Here is a 26,261-nt window from a genome sequence, read left to right on the forward strand (position 1 = left end):
AATTCTGGCCTCGGATCAGTACGTGGAGTTTGCACTTTCTCCATGTCTGCGTGGGTTTCCTCTGGATGTTCCGGTTTCCTCCCACAGTCCAAAGATGTGCTGCTTAGGTTGATTGGCCATGCTAAATTAACCCTTAGTGTCAGGGGGATTAGCAGGGTAAATATGTGGGGTTGCGGGAATAGAGCTTGGGTGGGATTGTGGTCGGTGCAGACTCGATGGGCCGAATGGTCTCCTTCTGCACTGTAGGAATTCTATGATTAAATTATTACGCTGTATCTTGGAAAGTATTACACACTGATCCACTTTTCCCTCAAAACACTCAATCACTCCTGTCCTCTAACTTAATTCCCTCCCGCAGTCAGGTAACCTCAACAAGTGTGGACTCACCCGACATTTTTAAAACCATCTGTTTTGCCTTTTTTCACTGAGGGATTAGCGTTGCAGAACCTGGGGAAACGAGACAAAAGTCAGAGCTCAGAGAACAAGAGATTGAGTGGCAAATAACGGCACGATAAGTTGTGACGATGTTGGAGCACATTTATAAACCACTTACTTTTTATAGACCTTCTTCCGGTCATTTTTCTGGAATATAAGGAACTTGGAAAATCCATTCTTAAAGAAGATTTCAAGCGCAATGTCCTAAAGAGCAAGAGTAAATAATCACGTCAAAAAAATAATTAAACCCATTGCCACAATAAATTTCTTTGTGTAAAATAGTCAAAGTCATGATATATGACGCACAGGTTGTTGCAGAACATTAACCTTTGGTGTGGCACTTTATACTAATGTTTGGCCACAGGAAGATTTCACAGATGCTGCTGTTCTCAGTCTAATGGCCATCCTACTTGTGTGACCCACTGGGCAGCACGGTGGCACAGTGGTTAGCATTGCTGCCTCACAGCACCAGGGACCCAGGTTCGATTCCCGGCTTGGGTCACTGTCTGTGCGGAGTTTGCACATTCTCTCGATTTCTGCACGAGTTTCCTCCGGGTGCTCCAGTTTCTTCCCACAGTCCGAAGATGTGCGGATTGGCTAAGCTAAATTGCCCCTTAGTGTCAGGGGGACAAACTAAGGTATGTGCATAGGGTTATGGGGATTGGGCCTGGGTGGGATTGTGGTCAGTGCAGATTCAATGGGCTGAATGTCCTCCTTCTGCACTGTAGGATTCTACATTGCCCTGTCTGGGATCAGTGAACTCAACAATCAAATGACTTTTCCAGACTTTGAGCCTATCCTGTATCAGGAAGTGCATTTACTAACTGAGCCATGAGGGGCAATAACTTCCACCTCCTCATTCTTAGTTCTTGTGAACTGGATGGAAGAGAGTATGTCCGGGGTGCATTGGCCATGCTAAATTCTCCCTCAGTGTAGCCAAACAGGCGCCAGAGTGTGGCGACTAGGGGATTTTCACAGTGGCTTCATTGCAGTGTTAATGTAAGCCTACTTGTGACACTAATAAATAAACTTTTTTTAAAAACTGAATTGCTACCATCAGCTATGTTCACTCTCAAAAAGCTAAGTGCTCTAAGGGTGTAAGTTGAAGTGTCAGTGACCAATATGCTGTCTCTAATGAGCGCTAGCAGGCCACGTAACTAACAACCAGCTGTTTGGCATGGTTGCTGGCTGCATGGAGCTGGTGTCAACTCCTTTACCAAGATGGCGCCCTGCATTAAATGCAGGTTAAACTGGCATTAAGACTCCAGCTTGGCCCCCTCTTACCCCTTCAGCATCTAAAGCATTCTGAGAAAACTGACCCTCACGTATTTTCAAATGGTTTTCCCTCAATGAAAACAACAATAACAATTACTGTCCCTAAACACCGGAATTCCAATGTGATCTGGGAATGTGATAATCACTGGAATTCCAGTGTGATCTGGGAATGTGATAATCACTGGAATTCCAGTGTGATCCGGGAATGTGATAATCACTGGAATTGCAATGTGATCCGGGAATGTGATAATAACTGGAATTCCAGTGTGATCTGGGAATGTGATAATCACTGGAATTCCAGTGTGATCTGGGAATGTGATAATCACTGGAATTCCAGTGAGATCTGGAATGTGATAAGAACTGGAATTCCAGTGTGATCCGGGAATGTGATAAGAACTGGAATTCCAGTGTGATCCAGGAATATGAGGACCGAAATTCCAGTGTGATCCAGGAATGTGGTAATCACTGGAATTCCAGTGTGATCTGGGAATGTGATAATCACTGGAATTCCAGTGTGATCTGGGAATGTGATCATCACTGGAATTCCAGTGTGATCCGGGAATGGGATGAGAACTGGAATTCCAGTGTGATCCGGGAATGTGATAATAACTGGAATTCCAGTGAGATCCGGAATGTGATAAGAACTGGAATTCCAGTGTGATCCAGGAATATGAGGACCGAAATTCCAGTGTGATCCAGGAATGTGGTAATCACTGGAATTCCAGTGTGATCTGGGAATGTGATAATCAGTGGAATTCCAGTGTGAGCTGAGAATGTGGTACTACGAGAATTCCAGTGTGATCCGGAAAGGTGATAAGAATTCCAGTGTGATCTGGGAAAACTCTAGGCTGTATTGGGATTGCCTTTTCCCGTAGGAGAGGAGGGGGCACATTGTTTTTCCTGAAGGGAGGTGGGTTGAGGTTACTTTGGGATGGGAAATCAATCCCCCGCAATCTTCACAAACTCGATGCCTTTATGCTTGACTACCTGATGTCGAAACCACAAAGCAAGCACGGGGCTAATTACTTTCTCAAACTTCTGGCTAAGCAGCAATGAGAACTCTGATGAGAAAATTTCCCATTTTGCTTCCGGGCAAATTTGAAGCCTTTCTGACTGATTCAGTAAATCTCCGTGTCGAAAATGACAAACAACTGTTGAGTTATAATCACCTCGACTTTGGGATAAATCAGCACTCTTGGGGCATTTCGGCCATTTTGTGGGGACTTCTTGGCCGGATTTGCATAGAATCATAGAAACCCTGCAGTGCAGAAGGAGGCCATTCGGCCCATCGAGTCTACACCGACCACAATCCCACCCAGGCCCTCTCCCCATAACCCCACCTATTTATCCTGCTAGTCCCCCAACACTAAGGGTCAATTTAGCACGGCCAATCAACCTAACCCGCACAAAGGAGGTAACCGGAACATCCGGTGGAAACCCACACAGACATGAGGAGAACGAGCAGACTCCACACAGGCAGTGACCCAAGCTGGGAATTGAACCCGGGTCCCTGGCGCTGTGAGGCAGCAGTGCTAACCATTGTGCCACCATGCCGCCTGAAGTAGGAAAATGGACCCTGTAGGAAATTTTTACAAACTGATTGAAAATTGTGCAAGACTTTATTAAAAGTAGGATGGAGTGCAAAAGCCAAGAGGTTCTTTTTGGAACAAGGGAACATAGAAACAGGAATGGGCCTGTCAGTGAGTCGAGCCTGTTCCGCCATTTAATAAGATCATAGCTGATTGCACCTTTTACACCAAGTATCCCCAATCCCCTTAACATTATTGTTAATCAAAAATATAGAATCATAGAATCCTACAGTGCAGATGGAGGCCATTTAGCCCTTCGAGACTGCACCAATCACAATCCCACCAATGCACTATCCCCGTAACCCCATGCATTTACCCTAGCTAGTCCCCCTGACACTAAGGGGCAATTTAGCATGGCCAATCCACCTAACCCGCACATCTTTGGACTGTGGGAGGAAACCGGAGCACCCGGAGGAAACCCATGCAGACACTGGGAGAACGTGCAAACTCCACACAGACAGTGACCCAAATCGGGAATTGAACTCGGGTCCCAGGTGCGGTGAGGCAACAGTGCTAACCACTGTGCCACCGTGTCTGGAAGATAATCAGGAATATAGGAACCTTTCTAAAACACTGCTGCAATCGCAGATAGAGTATTGCGTCCAATTTTGTGCACCGAAAACTTTAAAAAGGGTATTAAGGCTTTAGGTCAAAAAATATCGTGCCAGTTTAGGTAATGATAGCTCTCTGTGCCTATGTTGTCCATTTGACAGAAGGAGCCTTCCAGAGTCATACACTTGCAGCCTGGGCTCACACATGAAGGATGACAGCTTGAGTGAGGCATCAGTTGCCTTGTTCCCTCAGAGCCGAACTGCGACGTGAGACAACAGCTTCAGGGCCAGGAGAATGGGAGAGAACTGGGCTCGAAGGCACAAGGCGTAGGATTGTCCAATTCTGAACACCCTCAAGAGGAATCGTCCAAGTTTCTGAGTGCCTCAGCGTCGTGTGAAGTCTTTCTAGATCTTTCTAGAACTGGGTCCGCAACAAATTGGGGATGAAAGTAGATTTAGACAAGGAGGTACAACACCTGTGGACTCCATATTTGCCGATGACATACAACATCCGATTGAAACCAGTGGAATTGGCTATCTGGAGAGGCAGATACAATCTAAACAAGCCATTTGGACAAAAGGGTTAATGTTCCACACAAACCTTCTCCCACTCCTCAGTTCACCCTCAGGGTGGCACGGTGGCACAGTGGTTAGCAATGCTGCCTCACAGTGCCAGAGACCCAGGTTCAGTTCCCGACTTGGGTCACTGTCTGTGTGGAGTCTGCACGTTCTCCCCGTGTCTGCGTGGGTTTCCTCTGGGAGCTCCAGTTTCCTTCCACAGTCTGAAAGACGTGCGGGTTAGGTGCATTGGCCCTGCTAAATTCTCCCTCAGTGTACCCGAACAGGCGCCGGAGTGTGGCGACTAGGGGATTTTCACAGTAACTTCATTGCAGTGTTAATGCCAGCCTAACTTGTGACACTAATAAATAAACTTAAACAAACAGGCCATCAATGGGATTCTGTGTCTCCAGCCCTGTCCAGCTTTTCCCTCTATGTAAATGGTTCGATTTTCATAGAATTGTCGAATCCCTACAGGGCAGAAGGGGGCCATTCAGCCCATCGAGCCTGCACCGACAACAATCCCACCCAGGCCCTATTCCTGTAACCCCATGTATTTACCCTGCTATCCCCCTGACACTAAGGAGCAATTTAGCATGGCCAATTCACCTCTTTGGAGTGTGGGAGGAAACCGGAGCACCCAGAAGAAACCCACGCAGACACGTGGAGAATGTGTAAAGTCCACATTGACCCGAGGCTGGAATTGAACCCAGGTCCCTGGCGCTGTGAGGCGGCAGTGCTAACCACGGTGCCACCGTGTATTTTCTGCTCGTATCTTCTTGTTTACCAATGAGGGGAACAATATAGTGGCAGGAAACCCGCCTTATGTCAACGTTGACTTTTGCGACCACCGAAAATAAATCCTCTTGTATTTACCATGGTTGCTGCATCATATGGTGCATGGATTAAGATAAAAGCAAAATACTGCAGATGCTGGAATCTGAAACAGAAAATGTTGGAAAATCTCAGCAGGTCTGACAGCATCTGTGGGGAGGGAATACAGCCAACGTTTCATGTCTAGATGACCCTTTGCGAGAGGTTCTATTCTCTCCCCACAGATGCTGTCAGACCTGCTGAGATTTTCCAGCATTTTCTGTTTTGCTTCATGGATTGCTACAGGGGGACAGCACGGTGGCACTGCTGCCTCGCAGCGCCGGGGACCCGAGTTCGATTCCCGGCCTCGGGCCACTGTCTGTGCGGAGTCTGCACATTCGTCTTGTATCTGCGTGGGTTTCCTCTAGGTGCTCCGGTTTCCTCCTACAGTCCAAAGATGTGCGGGTTAGTTGGATTGGCCGTGCTAAATTGCTCCTTATAGCGTCAGGGAGACTAGCTAGGGTAAATGCATGGGGTTATGGGGATAGGGTCTGGGTGGGATTGTGGACTCAATGGGCCGAATGTAGGATTCTATAATTAATCTTGTCATGTAAACGCGTACCAGGAAACGTCTCTCTCCCGAAAGCAAGTTCTACGTAACTCAACATTTCCGTTACCTGAAGGAGGAAGCGAAGCTGGTGGATATCTGCAACATCGTTATATGAATATTGGGAACATTTCAGCTTTTTCCCGCCTGTTTCCTTATTGCACATATCATAAATGTAGGAATCGTTAATACTGCAATGCAAAAAAGAGGCCGTCAATAACTTAAGAAAAATACACAAATCCTTGGGTATTTAATTTGAAACAAAACGCTTTGACCCCACCAAGGTTCCATCTCGCAATAGGAGTTTCCACAGCTACCATGTGCCTACTGGGACCCTGCTCAAGTTGCCGTGCAAGATGCCACAGTATATGTATGAACGCATAGGGCAGGATTTTCCGGTCACGCTTGACCCGGAACAGGAAAATCCCGCCCAAGGTCAACAGACCTTTCCATGGTCCGCCCCTCGCCCGCTCCGATTCCCCTGGCAGGCGGAATGGGAAAATTCATCCCATCATGCCTTACTCATCCACTGTAGGACTTTTCGACTTTACTTCGATTAATTACCTGCTCAAATTAATTGATTAAAGATACTTAAACTTAACTGGACTAGCCATATCAATACCGCGGCTACAACAACAAGTCAGGGCGGCAGGGTGGCACAGTGGTTAGCACGGCTGCCTCACAGCGCCAGGGACCCGGATTGGGTCATTGTCTGCATGGAGTCTGCACGTTCTCTCCGTGTCTGCGTGGGTTTCCTCTGGGTGCTTCAGTTTCCTCTCACAGTCTGAAAGACGTGCTGGTTAGGGTGCATTGACCTGAACAGGTGCCAGAGTGTGGCGACTAGGGGAATTTCACAGTAACTTCATTGCAGTGTTAATGTAAGCCTTACTTGTGACAAGTGGTGTTCCTCAGGGATCAGTGCTGGGACCTTTGCTGTTTGTAATATATATAAATGATTTGGAGGAAAATGTAACTGGATTGATTAGTAAGTTTGCGGACGACACAAAGGTTGGTGGATTTGCGGATAGCGATGAGGACCATCAGAGGATACAGCAGGATATAGATCAGTTGGAGACTTGGGCGGAGAAATGGCAGATGGAGTTTAATCCGGACAAATGTGAGGTAATGCATTTTGGAAGGTCTAATACAGATAGGAAATATACAGTAAATGGCAGAACCCTTCGGAGTATTGATAGGTAAAGGGATCTGGGTGTACAGGTACACAGGTCACTGAAAGTGGCAATGCAGGTGGAGAAGGTAGTCAAGAAGGCAAACGGCAAACTTGCCTTCATCGGCCGGGGTATTGAGTTTAAAAATTGGCAAGTCATGTTGACGCTTTATAGAACCTTAGAGAGGGCCGCACTTGGAATATAGTGTTCAATTCTGGTCGCCACACTACCAGAAGGATGTGGAGGCTTTGGAGAGGGTACAGAAAAGATTTACCAGGATGTTGCCTGGTATGGAGGGCATTAGCTATGAGGAGAGGTTGGAGAAACTTGGTTTGTTCTCACTGGAGCGATGGAGGTTGAGGGGAGACCTGACAGAAATCTTCAAGATTATGAGAGGCATGGACAGAGTGGATAGTCAGAAGCTTTTTCCCAGGGTGGAAGAGTCAATTACTGGGGGGCACAGGTTTAAGGTGCGAGAGGCAAGTTTTAGAAGAGGTGTACGTGGCGGATGTTTTACACAGAGTGAACCCGTTGCCGGGGGAGGTAGTGGAAGCAGATACGGTAGTGACTTTTAAGGGGCATCTTGACAAGTACATGAATAAGAACATAAGAACATAAGAAATAGGAGCAGGAGTAGGCCATCTAGCCCCTCGAGCCTGACCCGCCATTCAATAAGATCATGGCTGATCTGACGTGGATCAGTACCACTTACCCGCCTGATCCCCATAACCCTTAATTCCCTTACCGATCAGGAATCCATCCATCCGCGCTTTAAACATATTCAGCGAGGTAGCCTCCACCACCTCAGTGGGCAGAGAATTCCAGAGATTCACCACCCTCTGGGAGAAGAAGTTCCTCCTCAACTCTGTCTTAAACCGACCCCCCTTTATTTTGAGGCTGTGTCCTCTAGTTTTAACTTCCTTACTAAGTGGAAAGAATCTCTCCGCCTCCACCCTATCCAGCCCCCGCATTATCTTATAAGTCTCCATAAGATCCCCCCTCATCCTTCTAAACTCCAACGAGTACAAACCCAATCTCCTCAGCCTCTCCTCATAATCCAAACCCCTCATCTCCGGTATCAACCTGGTGAACCTTCTCTCCACTCCCTCCAATGCCAATATATCCTTCCTCATATAAGGGGACCAATACTGCACACAGTATTCCAGCTGCGGCCTCACCAATGCCCTGTACAGGTGCATCAAGACATCCCTGCTTTTATATTCTATCCCCCTCGCGATATAGGCCAACATCCCATTTGCCTTCTTGATCACCTGTTGTACCTGCAGACTGGGCTTTTGCGTCTCATGCACAAGGACCCCCAGGTCCCTTTGCACGGTAGCATGTTTTAATTTGTTTCCATTGAGATAGTAATCCCATTTGTTATTATTTCCTCCAAAGTGTATAACCTCGCATTTATCAACGTTATACTCCATTTGCCATATCCTCGCCCACTCACTCAGCCTGTCCAAATCTCTCTGCAGATCTTCTCCGTCCTCCACACGATTCACTTTTCCACTTATCTTTGTGTCGTCTGCAAACTTCGTTACCCTACACTCCGTCCCCTCCTCCAGATCATCTATATAAATGGGAAATAGTTGCGGCCCGAGTACCGATCCCTGCGGCACGCCACTAGTTACCTTCCTCCAACCGGAAAAACACCCATTTATTCCGACTCTTTGCTTCCTGTCGGATAGCCAGTCCCCAATCCACTTTAACACACTACCCCCAACTCTGTGTGCCCTAATCTTCTTCAGCAGCCTTTTATGGGGCACCTTATCAAACGCCTTTTGGAAATCCAAAAACACCGCATCCACCGGTTCTCCTCCATCAACCGCCCTAGTCACATCTTCATAAAAATCCAACATGTTCGTCAAGCACGACTTTCCCCTCATGAATCCATGCTGCGTCTGATTGATCGAACCATTTCTATCCAGATGCCCTGCTATCTCCTCTTTAATAATGGATTCCAGCATTTTCCCTACTACAGACGTTAAGCTGACCGGCCTATAGTTACCCGCCTTTTGTCTCCTTCCTTTTTTAAACAGCGGCGTAACATTAGCCGTTTTCCAATCAACCGGCACTACCCCAGAATGAGATGGGAATAGAGGGATATGGTCCCCGGAAGCGTAGGGTTTTTAGTTAAGTCGGGCAGCATGGTCGATGCAGGCTTGGAGGGCCAAAGGGCCTGTTCCTATGATGGAATTTTCTTTGTTCTTTATGACTAATAAATAAACTTTAACTTTAAGGGACGTGGGCGTCGCTGGCAAGGCCAGCATTTGTTGCCGATCTCTAATTGCCTTGAGCAGAGTAGCTTGCTCCATCATTTCAGAGGGCAAGTTAACAGTTAACCACATTGCCATGGGTCTGGAGTCTCCGAGTCTCTGTCTGAAATGAGGAACCCCATATTTTTAAACAGTGACCCCTCATTCTCGATTCTATAACAAGAGGAATCATCCTCTCCGCATCCACCCTGTCAATACCCCTTAAAGGTTTCAATCAAGTCACCTCTTATTCTTCTAAACTCCAGTGGATACAAAGCTGAGCTCTCCAATTTAATTAACACCCTACGGTGCAGAAGGAGGCCATTTGCCCATCGAGTCTGCACCGATTCTCTGGCATAGGCCTCTCTGAGGCCAATTCCAGTGACCTTCCCTGTCACCGACTCTCTGACCTAAGCAGCACCTTCCCTCCCCTTCCCCCACACTCCAACTTTACAAACTAAAGTTAAAGTCACAAAGTAGGCTTACATTGAGGGAAAATCATTTGAAAATACTTGAGGGAGAGTTTTCCCAGAATGCCTTAGACGCTAAAGGGGTAAGAGGTGCCCAAGATGGGGTCTTGATGCCAGTTTAACCTGCATTTAATGTGGGGCGCCATCTTGGTAAAGGAGTTGACACCAGCTCCATGCAGCCAGCAAGTATGCCAAACAGCTGTTACATTGCCTGCTAGTGCACATTAGAGACAGCATATTGGTCACTAACACCCACTCCTTGGAGCACTTAGTTATTTGAAAGAGAACATAGCTGATGGTATCAATTAAAGTTTTTTTAAAGTTTATTAGTGTCACAAGTAGACTTGCATTAACACTGCAATGAAGTTACTGTGAAAATCCCCGAGTCGCCACACTCTGGCACCTGTTCGGGTACACTGAGGGAGAATTTAGCATGGCCAATCCTCCTAACCAGCACGTCTTTCGGATTGTGGGAGGAAACCGGAGCACCCGGAGAAAACCCACGCAGACACAGGGAAAACGTGCAGACTCCGCACAGACAGTGACCCAAGCCGGGAATCGAACCCAGGTCTCTGGCGCTGTGAAGCAGCAGTGCTACCCACTGTGCCACCGTGCCGCCAATAGTCACAAAGCAGTAGAATCAGTTATTCTGACTTGGGAATTGAATGACAAACTTGGAGGAAGTGTGCGCCATTATCTGTGAACCTGCACTGTTCCAATGTTCATCAAATATTCAGAAAAGTCTTAAGTCTTGATGCATTTTACCTCTGTACCTTGAAACAAATCCTCCCTGCATTGCCACCGGGGGCACCCTAGCTTGATTCTGCCCTCATGCAATGCTCAAATACGTGCACTTCCCAACAGGAATCCCTGGGGAATTTTCCCCTCCATAGCCAAAGGAATACTGAGGCCAATTCTAGTGACCTTCCCTGTCACCAACACTCAGGCAAGATAGTTCATCACAGAACCTGGGGTAGTTGGTTTCTACACCACACAATGATGGCTTCACACAGCAACTGAGCGGTAACCCAGGGCAACATTAGGACCCGATCTAGTGATGTACTGCCCCGCAAACCCCATCACAAACTGCCTGTAAAAAGATATAAATGTTTAAGTTATATATCTTATTGGTTCTTACCTTGAAGGATGGTGATTAATGCAATAAACATCTCCCGAAGCAGACAGCGTGAAGTTCTCACAGATGTAAAAGTGATTTCTGCCAAAAAGCAGAACACTTTCCATCAGCAAATGGCCATCACCGATAATGAGGGAGTATTTCATGTTGATCTGGGAAAGAAAGTGCCACTAAGATGAGTGAAACCAACATCGCGCAGTACTAGCAACTGAACCTGTTGACAGCATAATATAAAACCCCTTTATCCACTAATTTTCTTGAAGCATACTTAGCTTGAACTACTTAACTGAGGCAGGGACAAGGCACTGAAATCAGGCCGAGGTTTCAACAACACTGGAATCAGGCAAGGCTGAGGCTTCGGGGACATGGAACCAGGTAAGGCCCATCCTTTAGGAGCACTGGAACTAGGCAGGGACTATAGCAAGGTTTCAGAAACATGTCAAAACAGGCTCCACCGTGGCACAGTGGTATTGTAATCCAGAGACACAGGGCCCTGGATTCAAATCCCGCCACGGCAGATGGTGAAATTTGAATTCGACAACAATCTGGAATTAAAAGTCTAATAGAATCCCCGCAGTGCAGGAGGCCATTCGGCCCATCGAGTCTACACCGATCACAATCCCATCCAGGCCCTATCCCCGTAACCCCATGCATTTACCTTAACTAGTCCCCCTGACACTAAGGGGCAATTTAGCATGGCCAATCCACCCAACTCACACATCTTTGGACTGTGGGAGGAAACCCTAACCCATGAAGACATGGGGAGAACGTGCAGACTCCACACAGACAGTCACCCAAGACCGGAATTGAACCCGGCTCCCTGGGTCACAGACAGTAACCCAAGCCAGTAATTGAACCCATGGTCCCCGGTGCTGCGAGACAGCAGTGCTAACCACTGTGCCGCTAATGATGACCATGGAACTAGTGTCAACTGTTGTAAAAACCCACCTGGTTCACTAATGTTCTTTAGGGAAGGAAATCTGCCGTCCTTACCTGGCCTGGCTCATATGTGACTTCAGAGCCACAGCAATGTGTTTGACTCTTAATTGCCATCGGTTCAAGGGCAATTAGGAATGGGCAATAAATGCTGGTCCAGCCAGCGACAGCCACATCCCATAAATGAATACAAAAAGATATATGCCTCCCACACCAGTACTACATTGTTTGGCCCTCTGGAGATTTTCCTGATATATCAAATCAACGATTACAGCTACAAAATAAAATTCATCCAACTCATTGAGCCAAAATAAGTCTCTAGTTCCACATGGTTACTCTGTCCCATGTTCAATGGAATGTGTCTTAACCGACAGTAGCTGAGGACTACTGAATGTGTTCTCTGTTAAGCCGTGAGTTCAAGTTTATGAAATTAATAATTTGAATTTTTAACCATTTCTTTTCATGCACTGGATTGATTTGGGATAGTTTTAGAAGTCAGAATTATTGCAGCTAAACTCACTCAACAGAAACCATGAAAACACGATAAACTGGAAATTAGTTTACATCCATGGCATCATAGAATCCTGATGTGGAGATGCCGGCATTGGACTGGGGTAAACACAGTAAGAAGTTTAACAACACCAGGTTAAAGTCCAACAGGTTTATTTGGTAGCAAAAGCCACATAAGCTTTCGGAGCTCCAAGCCCCTTCATAGGCCAAGCCTGTTATCATAGAAGCCTGTTATCAAGCCTGTTATCATAGAATCCTGACAGTGCAGAAGGAGGCCATTTGGTCCATCAAGTCTGCACCGACTCTCCAACAGAGCATCTCACCTCGGCTCTATCCCCATAACCCCACATACTTACCCTACTAATTCCCTCAACCAAAAGACCCTGGGACACTAAGAGCCAACTTAGCATGGCCAATCCACCTAATCTGCACATCTTTGGACACTGAGGGGCAACTTAGCATGGCCAATCCATGCACATCTTTGGACACTAAGGGGCAATTTCACATGAACAATCCACCTAACCCGCACATCTTTGAAGTGTGGGAGGAAGCCGGAGCAGCCGGAGGAAACCCATGCAGACACGGGGAGAACATGCAAACTCCATACAGAAGGTCACCCAAGACCTGAATGGAACCCGGGTCCCTGATGCTGTGAGGCAGCAGTGCTAAGCACTGTGGCATTATTAGTGCCACCCAATACTGTGGTCTTATTAGGCTGACTTTCCTTTCTCTCGGGGGGATTGGTATGGGGTGAGGGGAGGGGGGGGGGGCGTGGGTGAGGAGGCAGGGTAGGTGGAGGTGGCTTCTGGATGGTGGCCAAGCACTTATGGGTGGCACAGTGGTTAGCACTGCTGCCTCACAGTGCCAGCGACACGGGTTAAATTCCCGGCTTGGGTCACTATCTGTGTGTGGAGTTTGCACGTTCTCCCTGTGTCTGCGTGGGTTTCCTCCAGGTGCTCCGGTTTCCTCCCACAGTCCAAAAGATGTACGGATTAGGTTGATTGGCCATGTTAAATTGCCCCTTAGTGTCCCAGGATGTGCATGTTAGAGGGATTAGCAGGGTAAATATGTGGGATTTCAGGGATAGGGCCTGGTGGGATTGTTGTTGGTACAGACTCCATGGGCCGAACGGCCTCCGTCTGCACTATAGGAATTGTATGATTGTACAATCCTCGGCAAGCTGCGTGTTTCAGTGTATGTACAGTGTGCAACAACATGGTTAGCCACACATGCTCTGTTTTGCATTTCTCCTCCCAGAGGTAAATATCTGGGTCACCCCGATAGCAGTGGGCTGGTGCCCCACAAGACTGTGTTCTCAGCCCCCTACTATACTCCTTATACACCTATGACTGTGCGGCCAAATTTCCCATCAATTCGATTTTCAAGTTTGCTGACGACACCACCATAATGGGTCGGATCTCAAGCAATGACAAGACAGAGTACAGGAGTGAGATAGAGAATCTGGTGAACTGGTGCGGCAACAATAATCTCTCCCTCAATGTCAACAACACAAAGGAGATTGTCATCGACTTCAGGAAACGTAAAGGAGAACATGCCCCTGTCTACATCAATAGGGATGAAATAGAAAGGGTTGAGAGCTTCAAGTTTTTAGGTGTCCAGATCACCAACAACCTGTCCTGGTCCCCCCATGCAGATGCTATAGTTAAGAAAGCCCACCAACTCCTCTATTTTCTCAGAAGACTAAGGAAATTTGGCATGTCAGCTACGACTCTCACCAACATTTACAGATGCACCATAGAAAGCATTCTTTCTGGTTGTATCACAGCTTGGTATGGCTCCTGCTCTGCCCAAGACCGCAAGGAACTACAAAAGGTCGTGAATGTAGCCCAATCCATCACGCAAACCAGCCTCCCATCCATTGACTCTGTCTACACTTCCCGCTGGCTCAGCAAAGAAGCCAACTTAATCAAGGACCCCACGCACCCCGGACATTCTCTCTTCCACCTTCTCCCTTCAGGAAAAAGATACAAAAGTCTGAGGTCACGTACCAACCGACTCAAGAACAGCTTCTTCCCTGTTGCTGTCAGACTTTTGAATGGAACTATCTCACATTAAGTTGATCTTTCTCTACACCCTAGCTATGACTGTCACACTACATTCTGCACTCTCTCGTTTCCTTCTCTATGAATGGTATGTTTTGTCTGTTTAGTACGCAAGAAACAATACTTTTCACTGTACGTTAATACATGTGACAATAATAAATCAAATTAAATCAACTTCAACAAAGGGTCCTTACTCTTGTATTCAATGTTCTGACCAATGAAACCAAGCATGCCAAACACCTTCTTCACCTCTCTGTCCACCTGTGACTTCACTTTCAAGGATTTATGAACCTGGACTCCTAGATCTCTTTGTTCTGTAACTCTCCCCAAAGTCCTACCATTAACTGAGTAACTCCTGCCCTGGTTCAATCTACCAAAATGCGTCACCCCACATTTATCTAAATTAAACTCCATCAGCCATTCGTCGGCCCACTGGCCCAATTGATCAAGATCCCGTTGCAATTGGAGATAACTTTCTTCACTGTCCACTATGCCACCAATCTTGGTGTCATCTGCAAACTTACTAACCATGCCTCCTATATTCTCATCCAAATCATTAATATAAATGACAAATAACAGTGGACCCAGCACTGATCCCTGAGGCACACCGCTGGTCACAGGCCTCCAGTTTGAAAAACAATCCTCTACAATCACCCTCTGGCTTCTGTCATCAAGCCAATTTTGTATCCAATTGGCTACCTTATCCTGGATCCCGTGAGATTTGTTTAAAAAGATAACCAGACTCAGAATACAAGCACAGCGTAAGTGGCATGCTGTTAATTATATTATCCAGTTCACTTGTTCTACCTACTCACACCTGTTTCTTCATAGCCCAACCATGACAGATACAGCAAATCCCCCCTGACTTACAAACAGCAACCATATGTGCTACATATGACGCTTGTAGCAAAGGACAATTAATTTAAATCAAATAATACAGCCTTTGGAAGTGTTGCAACATGAGCTGCAGGGGCAGCATTTATCGAACGGCCTGATCACTGCCACATTTTCAGCGCTTTTCCCTTCATCCCCTCAGTTCTGATTCTTCTGTGGAAATTCTCCCCTTTCAGTCCTGACTCACATTGGAGTTAGTAACAGAAGATAGGAGCGAGGGTTACCGAATCAGGATTGAGGCTTACGGAGTAAATGGGGGCTCCGGAGGCCGGGGGGGGGGGGGGGGGGGCCAGGGCTCCGGAGGCCGGGGGAGGGGGGGGAGGGCCAGGGCTCCGGAGGCCGGGGGGGCCAGGGCTCCGGAGTCCGGGATCGAGGGTTCCAGAGGTCGGGAACGAGGGTTCCAGAGGTCGGGAACGAGGGTTCCAGAGGTCGGGAACGAGGGTTCCAGAGGCCGGGAACGAGGGTTCCAGAGGCCGGGAACGAGGGTTCCAGAGGCCGGGAACGAGGGTTCCAGAGGCCGGGAACGAGGGTTCCAGAGGCCGGGAACGAGGGTTCCAGAGGCCGGGAACGAGGGTTCCAGAGGCCGGGAACGAGGGTTCCAGAGGCCGGGTACGAGGGTTCCAGAGGCCGGGAACGAGGGTTCCAGAGGCCGGGAACGAGGGTTCCAGAGGCCGGGAACGAGGGTTCCAGAGGCCGGGAACGAGGGTTCCAGAGGCCGGGAACGAGGGTTCCAGAGGCCGGGAACGAGGGTTCCAGAGGCCGGGAACGAGGGTTCCAGAGGCCGGGAACGAGGGTTCCAGAGGCCGGGAACGAGGGTTCCAGAGGCCGGGAACGAGGGTTCCAGAGGCCGGGAACGAGGGTTCCAGAGGCCGGGAACGAGGGTTCCAGAGGCCGGGAACGAGGGTTTCAGAGGCCGGGAACGAGGGTTCCAGAGGCCGGGAACGAGGGTTCCAGAGGCCGGGAACGAGGGTTCCAGAGGCCGGGAACGAGGGTTCCAGAAGCCGGGAACGAGGGTTCCAGAGGCCGGGAACGAGGGTTCCAGAGGCCGGGAACGAGGGTTCCAGAGGCCGGGAACGAGGGTTCCAGAGGCCGGGAACGAGGGTTCCAGAGGCCGGGAACGAGGGTTCCAGAGGCCGGGAACGAGGGTTCCAGAGGCCGGGAACGAGGATTCTGGAGGCCTGGAGCAGGGGTTCCGGAGGGATACAGAATCCGGGACTGAGGGATACAGAATCCGGGACTGAGAGATACAGAATCCGGGACTGAGGGATACAGAATCCGGGACTGAGGGATACAGAATCCGGGACTGAGGGATACAGAATCCGGGACTGAGGGATACAGAATCCGGGACTGAGGGATACAGAATCCGGGACTGAGGGATACAGAATCCGGGACTGAGGGATACAGAATCCGGGACTGAGGGATACAGAATCCGGGACTGAGGCATACAGAATCCGGGACTGAGAGTTCCGGAGGCCGGGTGTGAGGGATACGGAATCCGGGAGTGAGGGATACGGAATCTGGGAGTGAGGGATACGGAATCCGGGAGTGAGGGATACGGAATCCGGGAGTGAGGGATACGGAATCCGGGAGTGAGGGATACGGAATCCGGGAGTGAGGGATACGGAATCCGGGAGTGAGGGATACGGAATCCGGGAGTGAGGGATACGGAATCCGGGAGCGAGGGATACGGAATCCGGGAGTGAGGGATACGGAATCTGGGAGTGAGGGATACAGAATCCGGAAGTGATGGATACGGAATCTGGGAGTGAGGGATACGGAATCCGGAAGTGATGGATACGGAATCTGGGAGTGAGGGATACGGAATCCGGGAGTGAGGGATACGGAATCTGGGAGTGAGGGATACAGAATCCGGGAGTGAGGGATACAGAATCCGGGAGTGAGGGATACTGGGTTACTTATTGAAGAAGCTCACTTCCATCGATGTGAAGGAGTCTGAAATGAGTTTAAAACAACAATTCCTGCAGCAACTCAGCCGAGTTTAACCACTGAGCTCTTTGGCCCATCAGCCTATAAAGCTTTGAAGGATCGATTCCTTGCCTTCTCTTTCGCATCCAGAACCTGAAGGATGGCCTGCCTCTCCACGCAATCCTCGAAGAATTCCTCGGGCTGGATACTTTCAATCAGAGCTGGGAAGAAGGTCAGCTGGTTACAGTCTATTCCTCGTTCGTCAATATCTTCCTCCGTCAATCCCGCTGGGAGACCTTCTGCTGAATTCAAACACGCAGAGGTGACAAAAAGCCAACCAATAACTTCCGCAGCATCTGTAGCTTAGGTGTGAACTTATAAAATGTCCTGTGATTCTTACCACAAAAAGTGGTGAGGACAAATTAAAAAACAATAAATAAAAGCAAATTATTGCGGATGATTAGCTCGACCCCACCTCAACCCCTTTGTTTTCATTTCATTTCATTTTTAACTGTTCTCTAGCTTTTATTCCTTCACTGTCTTCCTTTATTTTTCTTCCCCCATTCTTCCCCCCCCCCCTTTTCTTCTCTTTTCCCCCTTTTTCTCAATTTTACCTCTCTCCCACCCATCTCCCCGCTCCCCCCACATCTTCATCTGTCACAATTTACCCTCTGATTTCAGCTTCTCTGCCGTTTGGCCATTCACACTCTTTATTCTCTCTATGGGCTGCCATTAGCAGTCTTTTCCCTTGGTTTCTGTGGCTATGACTCATCTTTCATTCCCTCCCCCTGCAGTAGAAATATCTCCCGCTTTCTATGCCTTTTAGCTTTGACAAAGGGTCATCTGGACTCGAAACGTCAGCTCTTTTCTCTCCTTACAGATGCTGCCAGACCCGCTGAGATTTTCCAGCATTTTCTCTTTTAGTTAATGAATTTGCCTGGGAGCAGAATACCGCCAGAGTTTTACCTGGGTAGAATTGTTTGTCAGCGGTCCCCAAATGTTCAACTGTGGAGCATAACTTCATGTAAGACTCCTCATTTCCAAAACTGAGTTCCAGTTTGTTACTGACCTGGAATTAAAGTAAATGTCTCCAGTCAACCATCGGAAGTATGGCATGTTGTCTGTCAGTACAGAACAGTCGCTTGGCTTTGCTCAGTCTGAAAGCAGTTAATGCCACGATTATGCACACAGGATAGAAACACTACAGCGCAGAAGGAGGCCATTCAGTCCATCTAGTCTGCACTGACAACAATCCCACCCAAGCCCTATCCCCACAACCCCACACATTTACCCTGCTAATCTCACTAACCTACGTATCCCGGGACACTAAGGGGCAATTTAGCACAGCCAATCCACCTAACCTGCACATCTTTGGACTGTGGGAGGAAACCGGAGTACCCGGAGGAAACCCACGCAGACACGGGGAGAATGTGCAGACTACACAAAGACAGTGACCCAAGCCAGGAATCGAACCCAGGTCCCTGGCACTGTGAGGCAGCAGTGCTAACCACTGTGCCGCTCATATATATTATATATTTCAGACAAACAAGATGGTGGACTATAATTTAGCATCGAGTGATTCGGACAGACCTGGTTCGTTACCCGATGGTTCATTACTCCTTTGGAAAGAAGAAATGCAACGGAACTCGCACCCAGAGCCACGCTAAAACAGTAAACATGGCACAGTGATTAGCACTGCTGCCTCACAGCACCAGGGACCCGGCTTGGGTCACTGTCTGTGAGGAGTTTGCACGTTCTCCCCGTGTCTACGTGGGTTTCCTCCGGGTGCTCCGGTTTCCTCCCACAATCCAAAGACGTGTGCATTAGCCAGGAATCGAACCCAGGTCCCTGGTGTTGTGAGGCAGCAGTGCTAACCACTGTGCCACCGTGCCGCCCATAAGGAAAAGTTGGGAATGGTGCTGAACATTGTGCAATCATCAGTGAACATCCCCACTTCTGACCTGGTGGTGGAAGGAAGATCATTGACGAAGCAGCTGATGACGGTTGGGCTCGGGACCCTACCCTGAGGAAACTTTCTGCTTTCCAAATGGGCGTAGGAAGACAGTGCGTCACAAGGATGGATGTGTTGACCGACTAATGGCTGGAGCATTGGAACAACACGTGTGATAAAATCTCGAGGAACACATTTAATCATGTGCAGTTGGCAATTCTAATCCTGTATTTAGCTTGAATGGGGCAACTGTGGGGGAGGGGGAGGAGGGAGGGGGAGGAGGGAGGGGGAGGAGGGAGGGGGAGGAGGGAGGGGAGGAGGGAGGGGGAGGAGGGAGGGAGGGGGAGGAGGGAGGGGGAGGAGGGAGGGGGAGGAGGGAGGGGGAGGAGGGAGGGGGAGGAGGGAGGGGGAGGAGGGAGGGGGAGGAGGGAGGGGGAGGAGGGAGGGGGAGGAGGGAGGGGGAGGAGGGAGGGGGAGAAGGGAGGGGGAGAAGGGAGGGGGAGAAGGGAGGGGGAGAAGGGAGGGGGAGGAGGGAGGGGGAGGAGGAGGAGGGAGGGGGAGAAGGGAGGGGGAGAAGGGAGGGGGACTGGAGGCACTGCTTAGGCCAGAGCAGCCTCTGCGGAGCGCCAACCAGAGCAGGCTGCCTCCAGATCCCCCCCTCCCCATCCCGGAATAAAGCCTGTCACCAGGCCTAAAGCAGGGGTCAAAACCTCATTTACGTATGTAAGTAGCCTCACGCTCGTTTTAGACTCTTGCTGGGAGCGCGCCAGATGTGGCCCTGCCAAACTTTAGCTTGGATATTTTTCAGGTGTAATTGTGATGGGAAAGAGGGGGGGGCAAGATTTCCCTGAAATTAGGCCTGAGGCACCCATTTCCTATCGATAAAATAGTCACGCTAACAAACTATTCCCACTCCCCTGTCTCTGCCATTAAAAGAACGACCCTTTCACTTTACCCATGAAGAAGCGTGTCACAGGGACTGTCCGACACAGAGAGTGAGACTTCCTTCTTTAGATTAAAGTAATTAATATTTCCAGTCACTAGAATGAACTGCTAACGTGACTTAATTCACAGATGTGTTGTCCTCGCGAGCAGCAGGAGAGTATCCAGTGGAGCAAGTGGCGTGTTTAGCGGGTGAAATGTAAACTCTTTAACTCAATGCCCAAGGCAATGGCCTCCACCTCTGGTAGTTTATAATTTCACCTTTTCTCCTCAAGTATCCAGAAGGAAAAAAGGCACTGCTTGCGACACAAGTTAAATATTGCGATCAGATGGAATTAATTTTCCGCCTTAGTTAATAGGCTTGCCACTTCGCTGGCTTAGACAATGATGCCTGTACAGAGGTTCAATGCATTACCCGAAAGATATCATCTTACTTCACTTTTGGCCTCTTTTGCTCGACATGCATTATCGGCACAATTGATGCAAACAGTGTTTCGCCTCATCTTCTTCCTCACTCGACAGGGCCCCTCAGCCATATCCAGTATCCATGCGTCCTGCTGTGACCCTGATGAAGGACCCCATAATCCTCGCTCCTGAAGCAGCTGTTGTTCTGTCTTGGCCCAGTCTTTCGATGTTTGGTTCAGGACGCACTGCTGCATCTGGGGATAAAAGAGTGAAAAGCCTCAGCAGATGGTGTCTGCACTGCGTACAGCTGGGCCGTACAGTCATTCCTTTAAACCCCACACTCCCCCCCCGCCCCCCCCCCTCCCCACTCTGTTGACAAACAGGCCCTGTGGTATTTGCCGAGCTGCATGGCACAGGCCCCAGGTGGTGAGCTGGTAATGTCGCACAGGAGAAAGAGCAGGAATCCTGTCTTCGCACACTTCGCAAAGCCCAGAACAGTCCTCTGCCCTCAACTCAAAACACCCAAGGCCGCTGCGTGTGCACGAAGTTTAACGTACGGTAAAAGAAGGAACATAACAACTTCCAAATTTTACCGTGTTTCACATGACCTCAGGAGGTCCCATGGTGCATCTGAAGTCATTGTTGTCATTTAGAAAACTTGGTAGCCATTTGGCACACAGCAAGCTCCCACAAAGAGCAATGATTGGATAATCTGCTTTAAGAACATAAGAACTGGGAGCAGGAGAAGGCCATTCGGCCCCTCGAACCTGCTCCGCCATTCAACAAGATCATGGCTGATCTTTTCGTGGACTCAGCTCCACTTACCCGCCTGCTCACCGTAACCCTTAATTCCTTTACTCTTCAAAAATCGATCTATCTTTGCCTTAAAAACATTCAACGAGGCAGTGAGGTAGGTTGAGGGATGAATGTTGGCCAGGATTCCAGTAACAATACCTTGGGTGGAATTTTTCCATCCCGCCCACTACAGGAATTTAAGGAGTGTCTTAAGGAGAAAAGCTGGGACATCATTAAACTAGAAAGAGTGCAGGAAAGATTTACTAGGATGCTACTGGGACTGGATGGTTTGAGTTTTAAGGAGAGGCTGGATAGACTGGGACTTTTTCCCCTGGAGCGTAGGAAGTTTAGGGATGATCTTATTAAGGTCTATAAGATAATGAGGGGCACAGATAAGGTAGAAAGTCAACGTCTTTTCCCAAAGGTAGGGGAGCCTAAAACTAGAGGGCATAGGTTTAAGGTGAGAGGGGAGAGATACAAAACGATCCAGAGGGGCAATTTTTTCACACAGTGGGTGGTGAGTGTCTGGAACAAGCTGCGAGAGGAAGTAGTAGAGGTGGGTACAATTTTGTGTTTTAAAAAGCATTTAGACAGTTACATGGGTATGATGGGTATAGAGGGATATTGGCCAAATGTGGGCAATTGGGACCAGCTTAGGGGTTTAAAAAAAAGGGCGGCATGGACAAGTTGGGCCGAAGGGCCTGTTTCCATGCTGTAAACCATGCTGACTTTATAAAAGTGAGAGAGAGAGGCGGAACGGGTTATGGAAGGAATTCCAGAGTTTGGGATCTTGGTAGCGTGGACACTAATGACGGAGCAATTAAAATTGAGGATGCTCCAGTGGTCACAATTAGAGGAACGCTGATATCCCGGATGGTTGTAGGGTCACTGAAGGAGATTGCAGGGATAGGGAGGGTGAGGCCATTGGGGGGACTTGAAAATAAGAATGGGAACTTTAAAATCAGGATGCAATGAAGTCAGACATTCAGTGTCCCACACAGGAGAAGAAGTCGGAGATTCCATTTGACATTAGAAGAGGAATCTCACTTCACAAATGAGCAGAGACACTTGGAGAGCAGTAACTTAAAGATCATCTCAAGCATTACCTGCCAATGATCTTTGTGGAGGCTGGCAAACAATTCTTGTCCCGTTTTCCTTTGGAGGTCCATGCCAACTATGAAATCCTACTCGAGAAAACAAAAGGATTTGAGTTGTACCAGCCAAGCATGTAAAGAGCAAAATAACACCAGTTTGCAAATATGTGACCACGAGCAGACCAAACCTTCTCACTCCCGGCTAGGAAGGAACCAAGCAGTCTCGGCCTTATCCTTCTCATTAAGCCCTGGGCTATACCTTCACCTCGGAGTCAGAGATCTGTGGGTTCAAGCTCAACTCCAGCAAGGTGAACCCAGGCTGACACTCCAGTGCAGTACTGAGAGAGGGCTGCACTGTCGGAAGTGCCATCTTTTTTAAAAAATTCATTTGTGGGACATGGGCAACGCTGGCTGGCCAGCATTTATTGCCCATCCATAATCACCCGAGGGCAGTTGAGAGTCAACCACATTGCTGTGGCTCTGGAGTCACATGTAGGCCAGACCAGGTAAGGACGGCAGATTTCCTTCTCAAAAGGACCTGAGTGACCCAGGTGGATTTTTCCGACAATCGACAACGGTTTCATGGTCATCAGTAGATTCTTAGTTCCAGATTTTTTTGTATTGGATTCAAATTCCACCATCTGCCGTGGCGGGATTCGAACCCGGGTCCCCAGAACATTAGCTGAGTTTCTGGGTTAACAGTCTAGCGATAATACCACTAGGACATCGCTTCCCCCTGTGAAAGAGGCACTAATCCAGGGCTACGCTGGTTCTCAAACCAAGCAAATTCCTCTGCTCACCCCCAAAACTACACAGGCTAATCCTAAAGAACATAACCCTGTGGCATTGCTAAAAAGCACAATCATCCGGATTCAATGCATTAATATTGTAAATGCCATGTCAGTAAAGAATGGAATAATTACAGCTGGACGGACTGGTATGAAGCCAAACTTCAGGAATGGTTCCTGATAAATTACTATACAAATAATCAAAGAATGGTTACATCACAGGAGGAGGCCATTTGGCTCATCGCGACTGTACTGGCTCTCTACAAGAATAACTCACTGCCCCACGCTTCCCCTGGGGTGTTTGCATTCAGTGCAAATCACAGCAAAGATTTTAGTATGTAATAGAATCATAGAATCCTTACAGTGGAGAAAGAAACCATTCGGCCCATCGAGTCTGCACCAACCACAATCCCACCCAGGCCCTACCCCCATAACCCCACATATTTACCCTAATCCCCGTGGCACCAAGGGGCAATTTAGCAAGGCCAATCCACCTAACCTATACATCTTTGGACACTGAGGGACAATTTAGGATGGCCAATCCACCTAACCTGCACATCTTTGGGCACTAAGGGGCAAGTTAACATGGCCAATCCACCTAACCCGCACATCTTTGGACTGTGGGGGGAAACCAGAGCACCCGGAGGAAATCCATGCAGACACGGAGAGAATGTACAAACTCCACACAGACAGTGACCCGAGGCTGGAATTGATCCCGGGTCCCTGGTGCTGTGAGGCAGCAGTACTAACCCACTGTGCCACCCCAAGAACTTTGTATATTTGAATGAGATCACCTCATTTTTCTAAACTCCAGAGGTGAAGGGCCCGGTCTCTTTAATTCATTTATACATTCATGGGTCATGGGTGATGCTGGCTGGCCCAGCACTTATTGCCCATCCCCAATTGCCCTCGGGGGGCCAGTTAAGACTCAACCACATTGCCATGGGTCTGGAGTTACTTGTAGGTTAGACCGGGTAAGGAAGGCAGATTTCCTTCGCTAAGTAGCATTGGTGAACCTGATAGGTTTTTACGACCATTGACAATGGTTTCATGGTCATCATGTTCTATATGTTGTGTTCACACTGTGACTGCCAGGTTTACGCTCCATTAATATTTGTGAAATATAGATCCATGTGAAATGAGAGTCCATATTACCCGTGTACCTTGAGGTCCTTGGCTGTTTGTCAATGGACAATGAATTGAAACAACTTTTCGCTGAGCGTGGGGTCCATTGCCGAAGCAAGTGTGAGGGAAGCAGGTTAAGATTAAAAGGCAAAGACAGAGGAGACAGGAAGAAACTCCCTGGGGCGGAGCGGTGGCACAGTGATTAGCGCTGCTGCCTCACAGTGCCAGGGACCCGGGGGGTTCGATTCCCGGCTTGGGTCACTGTCGGTGTGGAGTTTGCATGTTCTCCCGGTGTCTGCGTGGGTTTCCTCCGGGTGCTCCGTTTTCCTCCCACAGTCTGAAAGATCTGCAGGCCATGCTAAATTCTCCCTCAGTGTACCTGAAAAGGCGCCGGAGTGTGGCGACTAGGGGATTTTCACAGTAATTTCATTGCAGTGTTAATGTAAGCCTACTTGTGACTAATAAATAAACTTACTTACTTCGGTGAGGGGATCAATGACCGGGGGGGGCATAGATTTAAGCTAAGGGGCAGGAGGTTTAGAGAGGATGTGAGGAAACTCTTTTCCACCCAAAGGGTGGTGGGAGTCTGGAACTCAGTGCCTGAAAGCGCGGTAGATGCAGAGATCCTCATAACATTTAAGTAGTATTTAGATGTGCACTTGCGAGGCCAAGGCATATGGGCCAAGTGTTGGAAAATGGGATTGAAATAGTTAGACTTTGACTGGCACAGGCGCGATGGGCCGAAGGGCCTTTCTCTGTGCCGTATACCTCGATGACTCTAAATTCACTTCTCAATGTTTTTGATCATCTGGAAGATGTTAGTCAACCCACTTCTGTTTATAGTATAAAATTATCCTGAGGAGTTTGTGAGGACAGTAACCATGGAGTGGGTGGCACAGTGGTTAGCACCGCTGCCTCACAGCGCCAGGGACACGGGTTCGATTCCCGGCTTGGGTGACTGTCTGTGCGGAGTCTGCACGTTCTCCCCGTGTCTGCGTGGGTTTCCTCCGGGTGCTCCGGTTTCCTCCCAAAGACGTGCTGGTTAGGTGCATTGGCCGTGCTAAATTCTCCCTCAGTGTACCCGAACAGGCGCCGGAGTGTGGCGACTCGGGGATTTTCACAGTAACTTCATTGCAGTGTTAATGTAAGTCTACTTGTGACACTAATAAATAAACTTTAAACTGAACTTAAGAGGAACATATAACCATGGCACAGGATACATGGAAGAGATTAAGAGCTAAGTGCGGTTTGCTGACCCCAATTTGCTGTTTTGATGTATATTTGGTGTACTATGATTTAGTAGTTGTTACATGGACTGAAATCAAAGATAAAATTTGCAAAAGAGATGTGAGTGGACCATTGTCCTCCCTGGATTGTGGAGTGTGGTGTACTCATATTCGACTGTGCAATATGAACTCTGTAAAGACCCATGTACTCATTCTGGGATCATCAAGTGCGATGTTTCACTAGAGGCCAGATTCTGGATTGTTATAACTAGTGCATGTGTGTGCTCCAGAGTTTAATGTATGCATTAGAACAAGCAAGAAATCCAGCAATCCACTCCACATCTAACACACACTGTCACCACGCGCCACACACACTGTCACCATACACGGCATGCACTTTTATTGAATCTCTTTAAAAAGAGATCCCATAAAACATGTAATCATACACACATATCGGAGGCGGCACGGTGGCACAGTGGTTAGCACTGCTGCCTCACAGCGCCAGGGACCCGAGTTCGATTCCCAGCTTGGGTCACTGTCTGTGCGGAGTCTGCACATTCTCCCCATGTCTGCGAGGGTTTCCTCCGGGTGCTCTGATTTCCTCCCAAAGACGTGCTGGTTAGGGTGCATTGGCCGTGCTAAATTCTCCCTCAGTGTTACCCGAACAGGTGCCGGAGTGTGGGCGACTAGGGGATTTTCACAGCAACTTCATTGCAGTGATAATGTAAGCCTCCTTGTGACAC

At 48.5% G+C, this 26,261-nt stretch overlaps 1 protein-coding gene across 1 annotated transcript in view; it reads right to left on the minus strand.

Moving 5' to 3' along the window:
• The window catches only part of wdfy4 (WDFY family member 4), a 245,621-nt gene that overhangs the window by 124,011 nt on the left and 95,349 nt on the right, over window positions 1–26,261 (minus strand). The window contains exons 26-34 of the mRNA XM_078199280.1: window positions 24,323–24,344; window positions 22,392–22,469; window positions 20,520–20,744; window positions 18,159–18,261; window positions 17,325–17,494; window positions 10,867–11,015; window positions 5,899–6,019; window positions 554–639; window positions 388–447 (exon numbers count right to left, since the gene is read on the minus strand). Of these exons, the coding sequence (XP_078055406.1) occupies window positions 388–447; window positions 554–639; window positions 5,899–6,019; window positions 10,867–11,015; window positions 17,325–17,494; window positions 18,159–18,261; window positions 20,520–20,744; window positions 22,392–22,469; window positions 24,323–24,344 (1,014 nt within the window). The remainder of the gene's footprint in view (window positions 1–387; window positions 448–553; window positions 640–5,898; window positions 6,020–10,866; window positions 11,016–17,324; window positions 17,495–18,158; window positions 18,262–20,519; window positions 20,745–22,391; window positions 22,470–24,322; window positions 24,345–26,261) is intronic.

This window comes from Mustelus asterias, chromosome 28 (assembly GCF_964213995.1).
Source record: "Mustelus asterias chromosome 28, sMusAst1.hap1.1, whole genome shotgun sequence".
Classification (NCBI taxonomy): Eukaryota; Metazoa; Chordata; class Chondrichthyes; order Carcharhiniformes; family Triakidae; genus Mustelus; species Mustelus asterias.